The sequence below is a fragment of the Bos javanicus genome, chromosome X, assembly GCF_032452875.1.
Source record: "Bos javanicus breed banteng chromosome X, ARS-OSU_banteng_1.0, whole genome shotgun sequence".
Lineage (NCBI taxonomy): Eukaryota > Metazoa > Chordata > Mammalia > Artiodactyla > Bovidae > Bos > Bos javanicus.
The window spans coordinates 59,745,091-59,761,086 of NC_083897.1; the positions used below are offsets into that span (position 1 = coordinate 59,745,091).

The 15,996-nt window shown below is 39.2% G+C and overlaps 1 protein-coding gene across 1 annotated transcript in view; it reads right to left on the bottom strand.

Moving 5' to 3' along the window:
* GUCY2F (guanylate cyclase 2F, retinal) overlaps nt 1-15,996 on the bottom strand; it is a 92,127-nt gene that overhangs the window by 61,954 nt on the left and 14,177 nt on the right. Inside the window, exons 3-4 of the mRNA XM_061409412.1 lie at nt 3,053-3,407; nt 1,596-1,680 (exon numbers count right to left, since the gene is read on the bottom strand). Of these exons, the coding sequence (XP_061265396.1) occupies nt 1,596-1,680; nt 3,053-3,407 (440 nt within the window). The remainder of the gene's footprint in view (nt 1-1,595; nt 1,681-3,052; nt 3,408-15,996) is intronic.

Genomic DNA, 15,996 nt, shown 5'->3' on the forward strand with positions numbered 1-15,996 from the left:
TGGGGGGCAGTTGTCAAATAACATAAGCAGCTGAGTGACTCCATTTTCCACCCTGCCATGCCATCTTTTGCCATTGGGGAGCTAGAGCCTACTCCTTTTCAAATCTCTCTAGAGGAGGAAGATTTTGATTGGAGGGTATTTATATTCACTAAAAGTAGCTCATGATGTTAATTAAATACTTTATTCCTTGGCAGCAGCTAAACATTAAATTTCTGTTCTGAGTAGGGGTATGTCACCGTCACAGAAATCAAAAGAAAAACTTTAAACTATCATCTTTATCCAGTGTGCTTTAACAATTCATAAGCTACCTACAACTTTGTTTGGCTCTATCAAGTCTCTAATACTGTGGAGACTGGATAATAGTAGTTTTTCACAGTGATGCTAACATACTAAACACTAGGAATAACACCTGTCAGTTTCAATCCAGGATTTTACATACTTGTTAGAATATCAGCGCTGGAAGGGCTCTTAAAGATCATCTAATCCAAGTCCTTCATTATACAAATGAGAAAATTCTGGCCAAGAGAAATAGTGTCTTGTCCAAATTTACACAGATACTTAAGACACTCTATAGACACTTTTTTCCTTGAAATTTATGCAAATAGCTCCACCCCATTCCCCACCAAGTTCTTGTCATATTGTTGTTAGGACCACCCTTACAAAGAGATAACAAAGGTGCGGCTTGCAGAGTAGAAAGGGTAACGTGGGAGAGTTGTGGTTGATTTAATTTTTCCAAAATCATCCTACTGTGGGGAGGAATCAACTGTTGAAGTGTGAAGATTATAAGAAAGGGGTGTCATATTATAAAGCCAGCTTAAGCCATTTATCCCTGATCCTGAATTAGTTCATCAGAATAGTTGGTCATGAACTTAAGGATCTGAAGAAGAAAGATAAAGACCTGATGTTAATGATGATGGTGATGATTAGCTAGGACAGATTTTGTCCAAGCAAGAATGATAGTAAAAATCTGCAATAGGATACCCTGGGCAAAAGTGATGACTCTCAAAGCAAGGATTCTGGGTTCCTAACAATCAGCAGGAGAGTTCCATGTGCTTGAGAAAGAGTTGAGATTTACCATTTCTTGGGCACCTACTGTGAGGCAGGTATTGTTCTAGGTACTTTATTGGCTTTGGTTTATTTAATCCCCTTTACAGTCCTGTGAATTTATGCCATTATTCCTAAATCTTAGATTCTAGCCAAAGTTTGCCTAATTCTTTGAACTTGTTAAAATATCCCAGTCCATACCATTTGCGGAGGGAAGTGTTTCTAGGAGACTCTGCCAGTGGAAAAGGGAGCACAGATCGGGGTAAGCAGTCCCTAAAGTACTAGCTCTCTTATTTCACGATACCGTTGAGAGCCAGATCAACTCATAGGCAACAACACTGACAATCACAGCTGAGGAAGTTATTCTTGGCATCATGAAAACACTTCACTCTAAATGGAGCCGGTAGGGATGGTAAATCACTATGGAAAAAAGAAAATCAGTGGGTCATGTAATGAGGCAATTGTACTGAAACATGACTTCCCGGAAATCAATATTAACAAGGCTATTATGGGCTTGTAGTTTTATATACAAAAAGAAAAAAAAAGAGTACCTTATAAAGTAAGCAAATCCATTAATAGACAGCAGGGCTATAAGCAAAGCAAGGCAGACCATCAAAGCAAAAGTAGGGCTGATGCCTGCAGAGAGGAAAAGGAAGGGAAAGAATGGCATCAGAAAGAGGCTGTAAATAAAGGGCACCACGGAGCGACTCCTCATGCTTTCTGGTGACTCTAAAATCAAGCTACATCTACCTAACTTATTTCTATTCTTTTCCAATACAGTCTGTCTTGTTGACTTTATGAACACAGAAAGCAATTTCACTGTTCTGAAGCAAAACTACTCACCACTCTGACAATAACAAATCACATGAATGAAGGCTGACCCAGGTGTTTCTTTGGAGAAAAAAGTTCATGAATGGAAAACTCTGAGTACCTTAATTTAAGTTGAACAGCGATATAGTTCTTGAGAATAAATATGTTATTTCATCTGTGAAAGGTATTATGTTGCCTTCATAAAATAAAATATCTTTTTAATCCACCCAAGCCCACAGACCTTGTGAGTTATAGATGAAAAATGTAGCACTTGTCCTTCAAGGTTGAGCCTGGTTTTGATAATTATTGTTTTCACTAGGATGTAAATTGTCCTCTGCAAAAGCTAAGTGTTTGGATGGATTACTAAGATTTCAGAGGGAAATGATGCAAGTGAAGAGGTAGCGAGGTGCTAAAGCAAAAGAGAAGTTGAAGTCTAATTCAAATAGATTCATTTGGTTTTAGAAAGGTGTGGGGTATACCTGCATAGGAATAATATAGATCCTTCCAAATTTCTCCTCTGGCTCTTGGAGATTTGATGGAGTGTCCCCACCTCCACAAACCAGAGGGTTTCCATCAGTCAATCAAACTGCCAGTATTATGGGATGCCGACCGTGTTGGGTGGTTGAGGGTGGGGCATAAGAATTATTAGCTCTGGTCCCTGCCCTCCAGGAGCAGTCCATTTGGGAGGAAGAGACACAATCAATACACAAGAAACAATTGGAGAGCAATTTTGTACTAAGCTGTGAGGTGCAGACTTTTAGTTAAATGGGAGTTCAGAGAGGAGAGGGTGGAGAAATTGTATTTCCATGGTGGAACCTGATTGACAGGATTTGGATACATCAAGGGAAGGACAGGTAAATTTTCTAGCAAGGGAAACAATTGCAGATCATAGCATACAAAAGACCAAGATAAAGCATCATGCCTTCCTCTTACTAGAAAAATCTCTTTGGGAGTGGAATCCTTTTAAAAATGACTGCGAGCAGCTTTTAAATTGTGGATGGTTACTCAAGGCTGCAAAGTACCTCTCATTGTCCTTATTATTTTAAATTAACTACATAGAGTTCCAAGCTGTTTACGTCACCTGACTGCAAATGATTGATTCTGTAGTGTCCCAACATTAAAACATGCCTTCCCCTAAACAGGTTCCCTGTAACCCAAGCTGAGCCAAATTGACTAACTGTGATTTTCCATTCCTTACCTCCTTGGCAGATCTTCCCATCTGCAAACCAGCATTGTGCATCTGCTCGAGGGGGCCTGCCACCAGGAAAGTGAATAGGGGTCTCTCCGAATCGTAGCAGCTCCGTTTCCATGTCCACAGTGTAGGTACTATGGAGTTCCCATTCTTTCCAGTTGGTGTCCAGGATTACATATTCTGAAATTCCATTTCCATTTGAATCTGTCCTTATCAACTGGTTGAATCCATAGAACTGCATGTTTCTGGAATGCTGAACCAGGCTGGCAGCACTAGCCCATCCATTTTCTTTCATAGCATTATTCATGGCTTGTGCGATAAAGTAAATTGAATTGTAGATGGTTCCAAACAACGGCGAAACCTATTTTTAAAAATTACAATTATCTTGAGCCCTAGTTGCCCTAGAGCAATCTCAGAGTATATTCCAAGCCTGTGTTCATTATTATGGGCTGCACGTCTGAGTGGAGGTGAGCTATGAAGACCCAGAGGGGGAAAAAAAAACAACAATTGTTTCTCAGGACTTGCTTGGTTTCTCCCCTGATTTTTTCTGTTTTTCTCCCCCAGGCCTTCACATCTTTAAATATATTAAATATGACAATTTTATGAGCAAACCAAGTCATACACAATATATTTTTATGCTTCTAAACTAAGAAAGTGATTTAGAGTTATAAAGTGGCTAAAAAAAGTATGAAATAGACAAGAGGCACTCAAAAGAAATTTACCAGGTTAATTACCGGGGCATTATGCATGGTAAAATCATTTGGTTGGGACTACTAGAGTGGTTGGTATATGTGGTAAGACTGTAAATAATGTGTCTCCATAGTCCATGTCTCTGTCCCGACTTTATTCAAAATGGTTATTCTCTTAGATACATGCACTCCAGAGAAAGTTAACACTACAATACAGTTTTAAACATGTACCCCCACACGTACACATGCAGACATACATATTGACACATACACACCCACAAATACAGAGCCGAATGTTGTTGTGTTTGGCGAAGGTGGCTTTTAATCAAAAAACCCCATAATCTACTGCTGTGCAAAGTGGCAAAGCTTTGGTGAGAAGCCATTGTAAAGCAGTAAGGCTGCTACAGTGAACAACATGATTCTTCCTCCTACATAAATATGATTTTTTAAAAAAGCATTTGTTTATTGTGTCTGATACCTCACTCATTAACCTTGAAAGTTTATTTTTGGAACAAACCTTGTATCCATTTTCCAAAAAGGTGGATAAGAAAAGTGAATGATCCCCCCCACCCGCCTTGCCCCAACACTGGCTTCATGGTTTCTCATAACATTTCACTTCTAGGATGGAGTTCAAGAAAGCTATGGTCATGCCATTTTACTGAGCTTCAGGGAAAGCCAATATTTGCTGCTTCAGTTTCACAAAGTCTAGAAAGCTATCCTCCTGTAACAATCTTCATCTGAATAAAAGGGTTTAAAATTGAGTGAATTAGTTTTTTTTGTTAGAAATACAAATGAAGATGCAGAGAGGTGTAGCAGCTAGCAAAACACTGTCATGTCTTGAAAATGAAGAGCAGGGGGTTTTCAACCCTGGCTGCACATTAGCATTACCCAAGGAATGTCAAAAATACTGATGCCAAACCCAACCCAGCTAACAAAATGAAACACTTTAGGTTAGGAACCCAGTAATCAGAATTATGAAAAGCTCCCCAGAAATTTTAATATTCACACAGGATTCAAGACCAACAGTATAGAAGAAGACACACTGGCCTGTGGGTCTTTTCCTAATGCCATATGTTGCACAAGTCACTATTCCCCTCTCTGGGCTTCAATTTCTTCCTCTCTAAATTGAGGATACATAATCATGAATGGAGTCATCCAGTCTATCTTACTTCCTAGATATGAAAAGGAGTCCCAAAAATGTTAAGTGATTGGTCAAGGTCGACTAGCAAACATTTGGTTTGCTGTTCAAAACAGTCATATGGGCTTCCCAGGTGGCTCAGTGGTAAAGATTGAACCCAGGGTTCAATCCCTAGGTCAGGTAGATCCCCTGGAGAAAGAAATGGCAACCCACTCCAGTATTCTTGCCTGGGAAATCCCATAGACAGAGGAGCCTGGCTGGCTACAGTCCATGGGGTTGCCAAGAGTCAGACACGACTTAGTAACTAAAACAACAAACAAACAGCAAAACAGCCATAAGATTTTGGTCCACATCAAAAGCTCTTTGATATTTGCAGGACCATTTGTTCCTGTCCAAAATGTCCATGAGCATATTCTGTCCATGTCAAATGGTTCTGGAGAAGACCAAATATCAAGGACGTTTGGCATGGACCAAACATCTTATGGCTGTTTTGAACATGACTATATGGTCCTGCAAATATCAAGGACCATTTGGCAAGGACCAAATGTATTATGAACCAAATGTAGATAGGTGTTTTGGTCATGACCAAATATCAAGGACATTTTGGTGTGGACCAAATTTCTTACGGATATTTGGGACAGGATCAAATGTCCTGCAAGGGTCATGGTCACTCACCTAGGCATAAAATCAGGACTAGAACCCAAGTCTGTTGATTCTGTTCATTTTAGCATTCTTGATTGAAATACATATTCTCTATGGTCTCTTCTAGTTCTGAACTCCTGTGAAACTTCCCAAATCATGATCTAGTTCAGGGAGCAATTTGGCTTGCAGACTTTTTTGTTTGGCTTGTTTATAGGTTCTTCTTAATTCCTCTGACCTTCTATCATTGATGTGCCTACAGCTCAGTCCTTGGTCCTTGGTCTTCTCTATCTAAACTAACTCCCTTGGTGATCTCTTCTGCTCTCCTGGCTTTAAATACCACTCTATGCCATAAATCCCAGATGTACACTTCCAGTTAAGACCTGTTTCCTAAATTCTAGACTCATACAGTCAACTGCTTACTTGGTATCTCTCCCAAATCAAGCTCCTGATCTTTATCTCAAATCTTTGTGCTCCATTTACAACAAGGCTTTCCTATTTTTGTTAAAAGCCACTCCATTCTTCCAGTTGTTCAAGCCAAAGACCTTGCCCCAGCAACAGAGCTAACTAATAGCAGAGAAGAAACCAACATCTCAATTTTCTGAGCTTTATTCCAATGATCCCCCTTCACCACCCTACCTTAACACACACTATAGAAATAAGCATGGTGAATGGATGACATGTGCTGCCACTAAGGCATCCACACTTAGTTGCCTAGCACACACTGAGGCCCCTTTAGGGGGCTGCACTAACTCTCCCTCCTGACATTTTCAGATGCTCCAGTTAATTGTATTTAGGATTTCTGCAAGAGTCTGCCTGTTCCCTGGGGCTTGGTAGGTTATGACAATAAGTGAAGGCTGGAAGGTAGAGGATAAAATCAATACTAGTAAAACAAATGAGTAAAAACCCACAGGGCAGCAAGTCCCTGAAAGCAGGGAGAATGCTAGTATTCTGTTTCGAAAGGTACAAAGCCTTCTGGGAAAGGGACTGCATCTAACCTACCACCAAAAGCAAAGATTTGAACTCTTAAAAACAATATCCTCACCTCAAGGCTGACCCATCCCATGGGATTTTCAGCTGACCAGCCCTCGCTGCCCTCAGATCTCTCGGATTGACCCCTGTTAAAACTCACTGACAGTAACTTCCCAAGATGAATGAAACCTGAAGCTTATCCTGCAGGATTCTCTAGCTTCCACCACATATCACACACATATACACACACATGCACATACTCACACACAAAGAGCCACAAAAAGTATGGTAGGGGGACTTGAAGCTAAGGGAAAGAACACAGCTGTGGCAATAGCATTCATTTGCAAAAGAGGGGCTGTCACTATGACCCACTCTCGCTGTGAGGGCTTAGATTTGTGTTCTAGCTGGTTTTGCCATTTTACCTGCTGTGCCTTCAACAATGGTAACTGCCCCTTCCCGTAAGCCAAAGGCATACTCTGTTAGCATTAGTAGCAAAAGCTCTATAGTTGCAGCTGTTGCACATAATGAGGAAAAGAAAAAGTAAAGGATGGGACAAGGGAAGTAAGAACATTCTTTACAACCCTCTGTGTTGGCTTCTGACTATAGTTCCAAAGAAGCAAGACAGGATTAGCAGGACCTACTTGTCAGGCAGATGACCTTGTTATATCACAGATCAGAATGGTGAAACCACTCAGCCTATTGGTTTTGACTACTGTATAGACCTGAATCAGAATGAATGAACTGTGAATAAATGAATGATAATTGAGATTTAATCTTTCATTGTTACTCAGATATTTTGGTCTTCCCTTGTGGCTCAGCTGGTAATCCACCTGCAATGTGGAAGACCTGGGTTCGATCCCCGGGTTGGGAAGATCCCCTGGAGAAGGGAAAGGCTACTCACTCCAGTATTTTGGCCTAGAGAATTCCATGGACTGTATAGTCCATGGGGTCGCAAAGAGTTGGACACAACTGAGTGACTTTCAGTGATTTTAGCTACCCTAGGCCTTCTGGAGCTTGTGTCCAGGAAATCAAGGTCTGGGTCAGGAGCAGTGATATTTGAATTTGTTCAGTGTAATGATTTTTGCTGTCATTAAGTTGACTATTATCAGTTCAGATTTACTGTGCTTAAAAGACACAAAATGCTTCCAAAGAATTTTGACTTTGGAAGTACATTAAAATACACACACACACACACACACACACACACACATATATATATATATATACACACCTGGCTTGGAAAGCACCATTTGAAGGACAAAATGGCAACATTACCTTTGAACAAAAAGCCAGGTGCATACAGAGATCAAGAAACCAAAAGGTAACTGAATTCTTGTAATTAAAGGTGGTACCGCCAATAATGAATTTCCTGAACTTAGCCAAGAAATGGCTAATAGCCTAATCTGTTTGGCATGATACTCATAAACATCACACTCTTATTTTATATAGAATAAAGCACAAAGACAATTGTAGCCACTATGAGCGGCAGGCAACCTTTTCGGACAACCTGTCTGGTAGGCCCCCATCCTGGAAAGCTCTAGTCTTAACCACATCCCCATCAGCCTAGCAGCCCCCTGCTAAGCACCCATATCTATAGTAATGGAAAACAATACGTGTAGGAGCTTCAGGTCCCCCGGGCTTGCTGAGAAATCCAGAGGACTTCTTTTGCTTAGCCAAATAAGGTCACATTTGGAAAAAATATTCAAAATATGTGTTCTAGAAACATGCATTTGTAGCCAATAGAATTTCACTGAAAACAAGGATTGGGAATACAATGAAAGTGAAGAAGGCAGGAACTAAAACCTTATTTCAGAAGTCTTTTTGTGCCAATATATAAAGGTACAAAGTGTAATCCTTGTCCAGTCATGCTGAGACCAAATTAGAAATTTTGTCACTGATATCCCACCCCCCAATCTCTCCATTCAGATTTATTTTTCTATTTTTACATGTTTCCATAATGTCCTATCACCTCCTCTATTAGAGGAAAACAATCTAATGTGTGTGTGTCTGTGTGCGTGTGTGTGCTTAGTCGTGTCCAACTCCATCGACCCTATGGACTGCGACCCCACCAGGCTCCGCTGTCCATGGGATTTTCCCAGCAAGAATCAAGAGTGGATTGCCATTTTCTCCTCCAGGGGGGTCTTCCCAACCCATTGATCAAACCCATGTCTCCTGCGTCTCCTGCATTGCAGGCAGATTCTTTACCAGTGAGCCACCAGAGGAGCCCCAACAGATCCAATAAATCCATTCAAATCAAAGTATGAGTCTCTTAGTAATGTTACTTTGAGTAAAGTACTAGACATGGGAAATGATCTAATTTTTTAAAAGGCTATTGTGTGGTTGAATGGTCAGGTTCTGGTACTTCTGGTATTAGACTTGAGTTGGAATCCTAGCTCTGCCACTTGCCAGCTGTATGACGGTGGACAAGTTACCTTGAGCCTCAGTTTCATCACCCATATATGGATTTCAATCAGTTTACTCGCTTAGTCATGACAACTCGTTGCGACCCCATACACTTGATAATACCTCATTTATAGGCTTGGACTGAGGATTCAATGAGACCATTTATGTAAATTACCTGCTACAAAATAAGCGTGGACTACATGATAGCTGCTATTGCTTGTATTTCAGAAGAGGAGCACAGGGCTCTGGTAATATCGTCCTAGAAGTTAGTATTCAAGATCCTTGTTCCAGTCTTGATTTCATCACCAATAAATAACAGAGTCCCAGTTTTAGACCCAGTGTCCTTAGCATCCTGAAATGGTAAACCTGTTCACCTTATTGGGGGAAAGATCTTGTTTCTATTTTGCTTTCCATTACATTACCTGCAGAATGCCTAGGCCATCATCATCATAAAAATAACAACATTAATAATAACAATAAACATTTATTGAGGAGTCATTAGGTGCCAGCCAAGCTCTTTTATGTGTATTAACTCATTTAATCTTCACAATAATTGTATGAGGTAGGTACTGTTATTATTCCCAATTTAAAATTAGTGAAGATATGGTGAGCTTAAGTAAATTTGCAGTACTTTTCCCTCAGAGCCCATGCTCTTACTTACCATGTTATAACTGAGCTTAATAAATACATGCTAAATTAATTAATGGATGGTAAACTAACCAATAAAAGAGTATCATGTATACCTTTTGTAACTTCTATTTTCCTTTCATGGCTTCCTTATTAAAGACAGAAAAATCAAATTTTTTTCTTCACTCTCTTCCCCTTCTCAAACATCACTCCCAAACACCAAGGAGAACAAGAAGCAGAAACAGTAAACCTCCACATCTAATGGTATTGCTGCTGCTACTGCTTCTAAGTCGCTTCAGTCGTGTCCGACTCTGTGCGACCCCATAGATGGCAGCCCACGAGGCTCCCCCATCCCTGGGATTCTCCAGGCAAGAACACTGGAGTGGGTTGCCATTTCCTTCTCCAGTGCATGAAACTGAAAAGTGAAAGTGAAGTCGCTGAGTCTTGTCTGACTCTTAGCGACCCCACAGACTGCGGCCCACCAGGCTCCTCTGTCTATGGGATTTTCCAGGCAAGAGTGCTGGAGTAGGGTGCCATTGCCTTCTCCACTAATGGTATTAGGAGACATCTATAATCTTGAACCACAGAATATGAAGATAGAAACCTGCTTAGCAGACTGGAGGGAGATTAAATTTAAGTACCTGAAGAGGGGAATATTGGTAAGCAACAAGGAGATTTGCCCCTGTGAAACCTGGAAGGGCTTAGGAGTTAGAGGCGCTATGCACAGAAGTGGGGGTTAGGCAGAGCACTAAAAGAGGGGTAGCTTTGAATGTGTGTGTACAGAACAGTTAGATTTCTGCCATCTACCTCTACCAAGGAGAGCCGAATCTCTGCAGGAAACAGGTTAAACTGATTCAGAGCAGCTCCAGAGCTGGAACACTTGACCCAAAGGACAGTGAAAATGAGGTGAGCCATAGAAAAATGAATTATGAAGCTAAAGTGTTCATACTTAATGATGAAAATCCCAGTCTACTTCTCCCAACATGGCTCCTAGAACAGTGACAACCAGGATTACAACTCCCAGAAGGAGATCGAAGCATTCTTCTCTGAAGAAAGTGACTAGCCCAAGAGGCAAGATCTACAGATATTGACACGCACACAAAAAAACAGCTGGCAAGTCAATTCCCTGATACTTAAACCTACAGGTCAACATGCCCTCCATGGACATAAACCTTCAAATCCTTCTTTTAAAGCTTCATTGTTAAATATAACCAGACAGCCAGGATCATCACTTAAGGAAAGCTTCCAAGATTAAATAGAGAGACCAAAACAAAGAAGTATGAAAAATTAGGAACTGAGAGAGACACAAAGAGCAAAGGAGAACCTCAAAGAAACTATAATGAGTATCTTCAGAGAAATAAGAGAAAATGATATATTCTTGAAACAAAAGCAGGATGCTATAACAAAATAGAATCAAACAAGAATTAATTCTTGGAAATTAAAAACATGATGGCAAAAAAATTTAATCAGTAAAAGAGTCAGAACACAAAATTGAGGAACTCTTTCAGGAAAAACCACTAACAACAAAGATACGAGTGATACAAGGGAACTAATAAGACAATTTAAAAATTCAACCCAGAAAAAAAAATCAACCCAGGCAATCTTATATCAACTAGTGGTATTTCCAGAAAGTACAAAGACAATGTTGTTGAGGAAATTATCAAAAAAAAAGAAAGAAAATTTTCTAGGCAGAAGGAACTTCTAGATTGAAAGGCCCTACCAAATGTACAGCACAATACATGTCAAAAATCCAGGCATAATCATGAAATTTCATTACATAAGGAATAAAGAGATAACCTTAAAAGTTTCCAGGGAAGATAAGGAGGAGTAAAAACACATTACATAAAAGGATCAGGAATAAGAATGACACTGGAGTTCTCAACACCAATGATGGAAATAAGACAAAGTGCCGTGTCTTCAAAGTGCGAATAGAAAATAATTTTTAATCTATATTTATGCCATGCTGTGCTAAGTCACTGGGAGAAGGCAATGGCACCCCACTCCAGTACTCTTGCCTGGAAAATCCCATGGACAGAGGAGCCTGGTGGGCTGCAGTCCATTGGGTCGCTAAGAGTCGGGCACGACTGAGTAACTTCACTTTCACTTTTCACTTTCATGCATTGGAGGAGGAAATGGCAACCCACTCCAGTGTTCTTGCCTGGAGAATCCCAGGGACGGCGGGGCCTGGTGGGCTGCCGTCTATGGGGTCGCACAGAGTCGGACATGACTGAAGTGCTAAGTCACTTAGCTGTGTCTGACTCTTTGCAACCCTATGGACTGTAGCCCACCCGGCCCCTCTGTTCATGGGGATTCTCCAGGCAAGAATAATGGAGTGGTTTACTTCCAGGGGATCTTCCCATCCCAGTGACTGAACCCGTGTCTCTTAAGTCTCCTGCATTGGCATGTAGATTCTTTACCACTAGCATCACCTGGGAAGCCAACCTATATTTATGACAAGCTTAGTCAAACTATCAATCAATAGTGAAGCTAGAATAAAAGTTCACAGTGTAAAATTTTGAAAGTTTAACTCCCGTTTATCTTTCTCGTAATCTGCTAAAGGATGTGCTCCACCAAAATGAGACCGTAAACAAGAAAATGGGAGTCATGAGAGTCATGAATAGTGAATCCAACACAGAAGAAAGAGAAAAAGGAATTTCCAAAGTGGCAAAAAGGAAGATCCTATCATAATAGTTGTACAGCAACCTTAGGGAGCAACAAGTTTAGATTGGAATAGGAGGACAGAGAGCCTTGGGAAAAACAAATGAAATTGATAAGGGATTTAACAGATTTTGCCATGTATAAAATTGTTTTGAAAGGATTCTATAGTTTTATCAGACAGTGCAGAAAGACTTGGAAATCTAAATTAAGGAAAAAAAATAAAAATAAAACAATTATTAACTCCAGTAAAAATCAAAAGTTATAACTGAAATGAATTCTTACTATAGTATACCACATGGATTATATATGAGTGATATTTAGACAGGTAAAATATTAAAAACATAAAATATGAATTTAACTAAAAGGTGTGACATAATTGTATTGAGAGTCTGAAGGAGGGTAAGAAAGTATATAAGAGCTAACAATCTTTAACTATAATAGGAAATGAGCAAATAATATCCAAAGTAGAGTAATCAAGAAACCAGTAGCAGTGTGATATTTAGAAATATAAATACCACAAGAGAGAACTAAAAGACATGAAAGTAGTTGTTTCTGATGAAGAGTGAGAGGAAGGCCTAGGGACTTCCTTGTTGATACAAAACATTTTAGTATTTCTTGACTTTTAAAACTATGTGCATGCATTGCTTTGATAATTTTGTTTGTTTGTTTTTAATTTTTTGGAGATGCAATTGTATAAACTAAAAGGATGCAAACCATTGCTTTAAGCAATATAGCCTCTATATTTTGAATTTTCAACTCCACTGGAAGTTATTGGGCAAGGGAAAAATATAGCCACCTTTCTCATATATTTGTTTACTCATTTACAATTTCTCTTTCATTAGAATTTAAGCCCCATAAGATTGGAAACAATTAATGTGCTAGTAAATATTAGCAATAGCTCTAAGAGAAGGGGAAAAACCTCTTATTTGTAGCATTTACCTCTTACTTGTAGCATTTACCAATTTATGTGGCATAAATATTCTCAACGCCTGATTCAATCTACCAATATGATGCCAGTGAACACAGTGTTGGGAAAAGAGGCACACAATTGGCTTTTATGAACTGGCTCCAATTCTACTGACAAAAATCCTGTCTTGTTTACTCTTATCTGAAGTTCAGCATAGTGCATGGCACATGGTATGTGCGTAATAAATAGCTGTTGATCTGTTGATTGAACAAGAAAAAAAAAAAACAGGAGTCCAGGGGTAAGCAAAGGAACTATTGAGCAATTCTTTGCCAATAATCGTAAAACTTCAAGAGAGTAGGAAGCTGAAGTCAGACTGTAACTTAGAGGCTAGGTCACCATCAACCAATAAGGTCATTAACCAAAAACAAAAGGTGAAAAGGAAGTAGCTGTAAGTCAAGCACTCTGCTAGTCACTTTACCCATATTGCTTTGTTTAATCTTCCCAACAATCCTAACAGCTGTAGATTACTAACCCACTTTACAGATGGTAAAATTGAGACTCAAAAATCTAAGTAATTTCCCCAAGGGTAGACAGCTAGCAAAAGGAAAAGCTGAGATTTAAACCAAGTTTGTCTAACTCTTTACCATATGCTCTTTCTGCTATACTAGCTGCCTTTAAAAACACATTTTAGCAAGGTAATTTAGGGGAAAGGGGGTTTTTGTTTATCAGAGATGCGAAAATAATTATCTTACACTTCTATCACTCTTTGGTTATGAAGGCAAAGCCAAGGCACCTGCAAAGTGGGGGCAGAAATGCATCTAAACAAGCTTTCTTTATATATAAGCTTTAGAGTCTTTGTTTTCGCTCTATTTCCTTGTCTAAAGCACAGTACAGGCTGCCTAGCAACCAAACTAATGGTGTCTTTTTTTACCTTAATTACCTTATGTTTTCCACAGCTCAAAGAGATTGGATCAACTATTAAGAGCAAAAGGTCTGAAATTTTTGTATCAAAATATCTGCTCACATACACGTATTACACACACAGATACACACACCCATGTGCACGTGCACACACACACACTTCTTTCTATGTCCCTCAATCCTGTGATTAAAGTAAAAAAAAAAATGATTTAGTCTTGTATCTATATGATACCATATCATTGGATAAAAAGTACAAAAATTCACCATCTGGTTGCTTGCCTGTGAATACACCAAACAACTGGCTTGAGCAACCATTCTTGGCAGTCTGCAGGATTCTTGCCACTCTTTACCAAATCAATGAATTGTTTTTAATAAATATATGTGTGTCTCCTAAAAGAAAGATTTATTATAAACTTATCAGTGGCAATAAAGTTCAAATCCAAAACTGTTAATATCTGTGCTAGTTACTTTTTTTATTAGAACAAGAATCAGCAAAATCTTTGCTATCAATACTCAGGACAGAAAGAGATAAGAAAACCTAGGGTTGACCTTTCTATCCATTCAGATAGAAAGGCAGTGCACAGAATAAAGGAATAAATAATATACACAAAGGAGACGATCATGGAGAATGTGTTAGGCACAATCAATTGCCTACACGACAGCCTTCTTCCTTGCTAATTGAATCTCAATTTTAATTGTGCATACTTTTTCAGCAACCATAGGGTCAGTCACAATGGTCTCATTCTTCTTTCTAAATTATTCAATTTAGCATGAGTATGGGACATGACTGATCAGGAAAGTATGGCGAGAAGTCTGCTTGAAGAGATTCTTGGCAAGATTTCCTCACTTTTAAAAAGAGACACAAGAAAGGGACATTTCTCACTTCCGTTTGTAGACAGTTCCACTTGGATGTGCTGTCTGGAACTGTAGCAGTCATCTTGGGACCAGGAGAGTAACCAGCATGAGGGCAAGCCAGCATACAATGGTTGTAAAGTGAAAAAGTGAAAATAACCTGGTTCACTGATAATGTCATTGAACAGCTGAATTAACTGACCCTAAAGTCCCCATATCTTCCAGTTTTGGAAAAAAAAATTACTTGGGTTATCTTGTGTTGAGCTTTCTGTTAGTTACAGCCAGAGCATTATAACTAATACACTATGCTAGCAAATGCTAGAACTTTTCAACTTATTTATGTGCCATTCTAAATACTTCTAAAAATGAGTGCCTTCTATGTCTGGCCTCTAAGCTACAAACAAAAACTCCCTCTATATTTTTTCTGATGTAACTATCTTTGGCCTCCCCATCTTTGTTTCATATTCCTTGTCTTCTTTTTATTTCTCCCTCTTTGTTTTTGTCTTTTGTCCATTTTTTGATCCATTTTGTTTTTGTCCATTCATTTCTCTGCTTTCTTCCTGTCTCCACTATTTTTTCTTCCACTAGTCCCTCTGGCTGTGATTTGAATCTGAAATATGTTTATATATATACTCAACTATACATATATATCTATATATATTATTTCTTATATATTATTAGGGAGGAATTCTTCCCCATTCCCAAAGATTCCTTTCATATACAGACAGCCCTACTAGCAAAACAAACACCTAACTTCTTCACCACCTTACTCATTCCTTCCCACAAAGGAGGAGTGACTTTGACTGATCCATTTGGAAACAGAATTAAACATGTGTATCCCAGGCCATCCTAACTTCTTTCTCTTAAGAGTGAGCTCCCTATAGGGAGTACATACTCCACTATGCTCTTTTAGGTTACACATTTAAATGAAAGGCATGCCCTCATGGGGCAGGAATATAGAGGTCTGGTAATGCTGGTGACTAGATGGAGAAGGCTGATCAATCTTCAGATTCAATAGTGGGAAACTCTAATACACATAGACAGAAGCTGTATTCCCCAATACCAGCTTTATCAATAATAAAGCCAGTATCTTCTTACATACCAGCTGTTATTGTTGAATTGATCAGAACTTGGGTCAGAAATA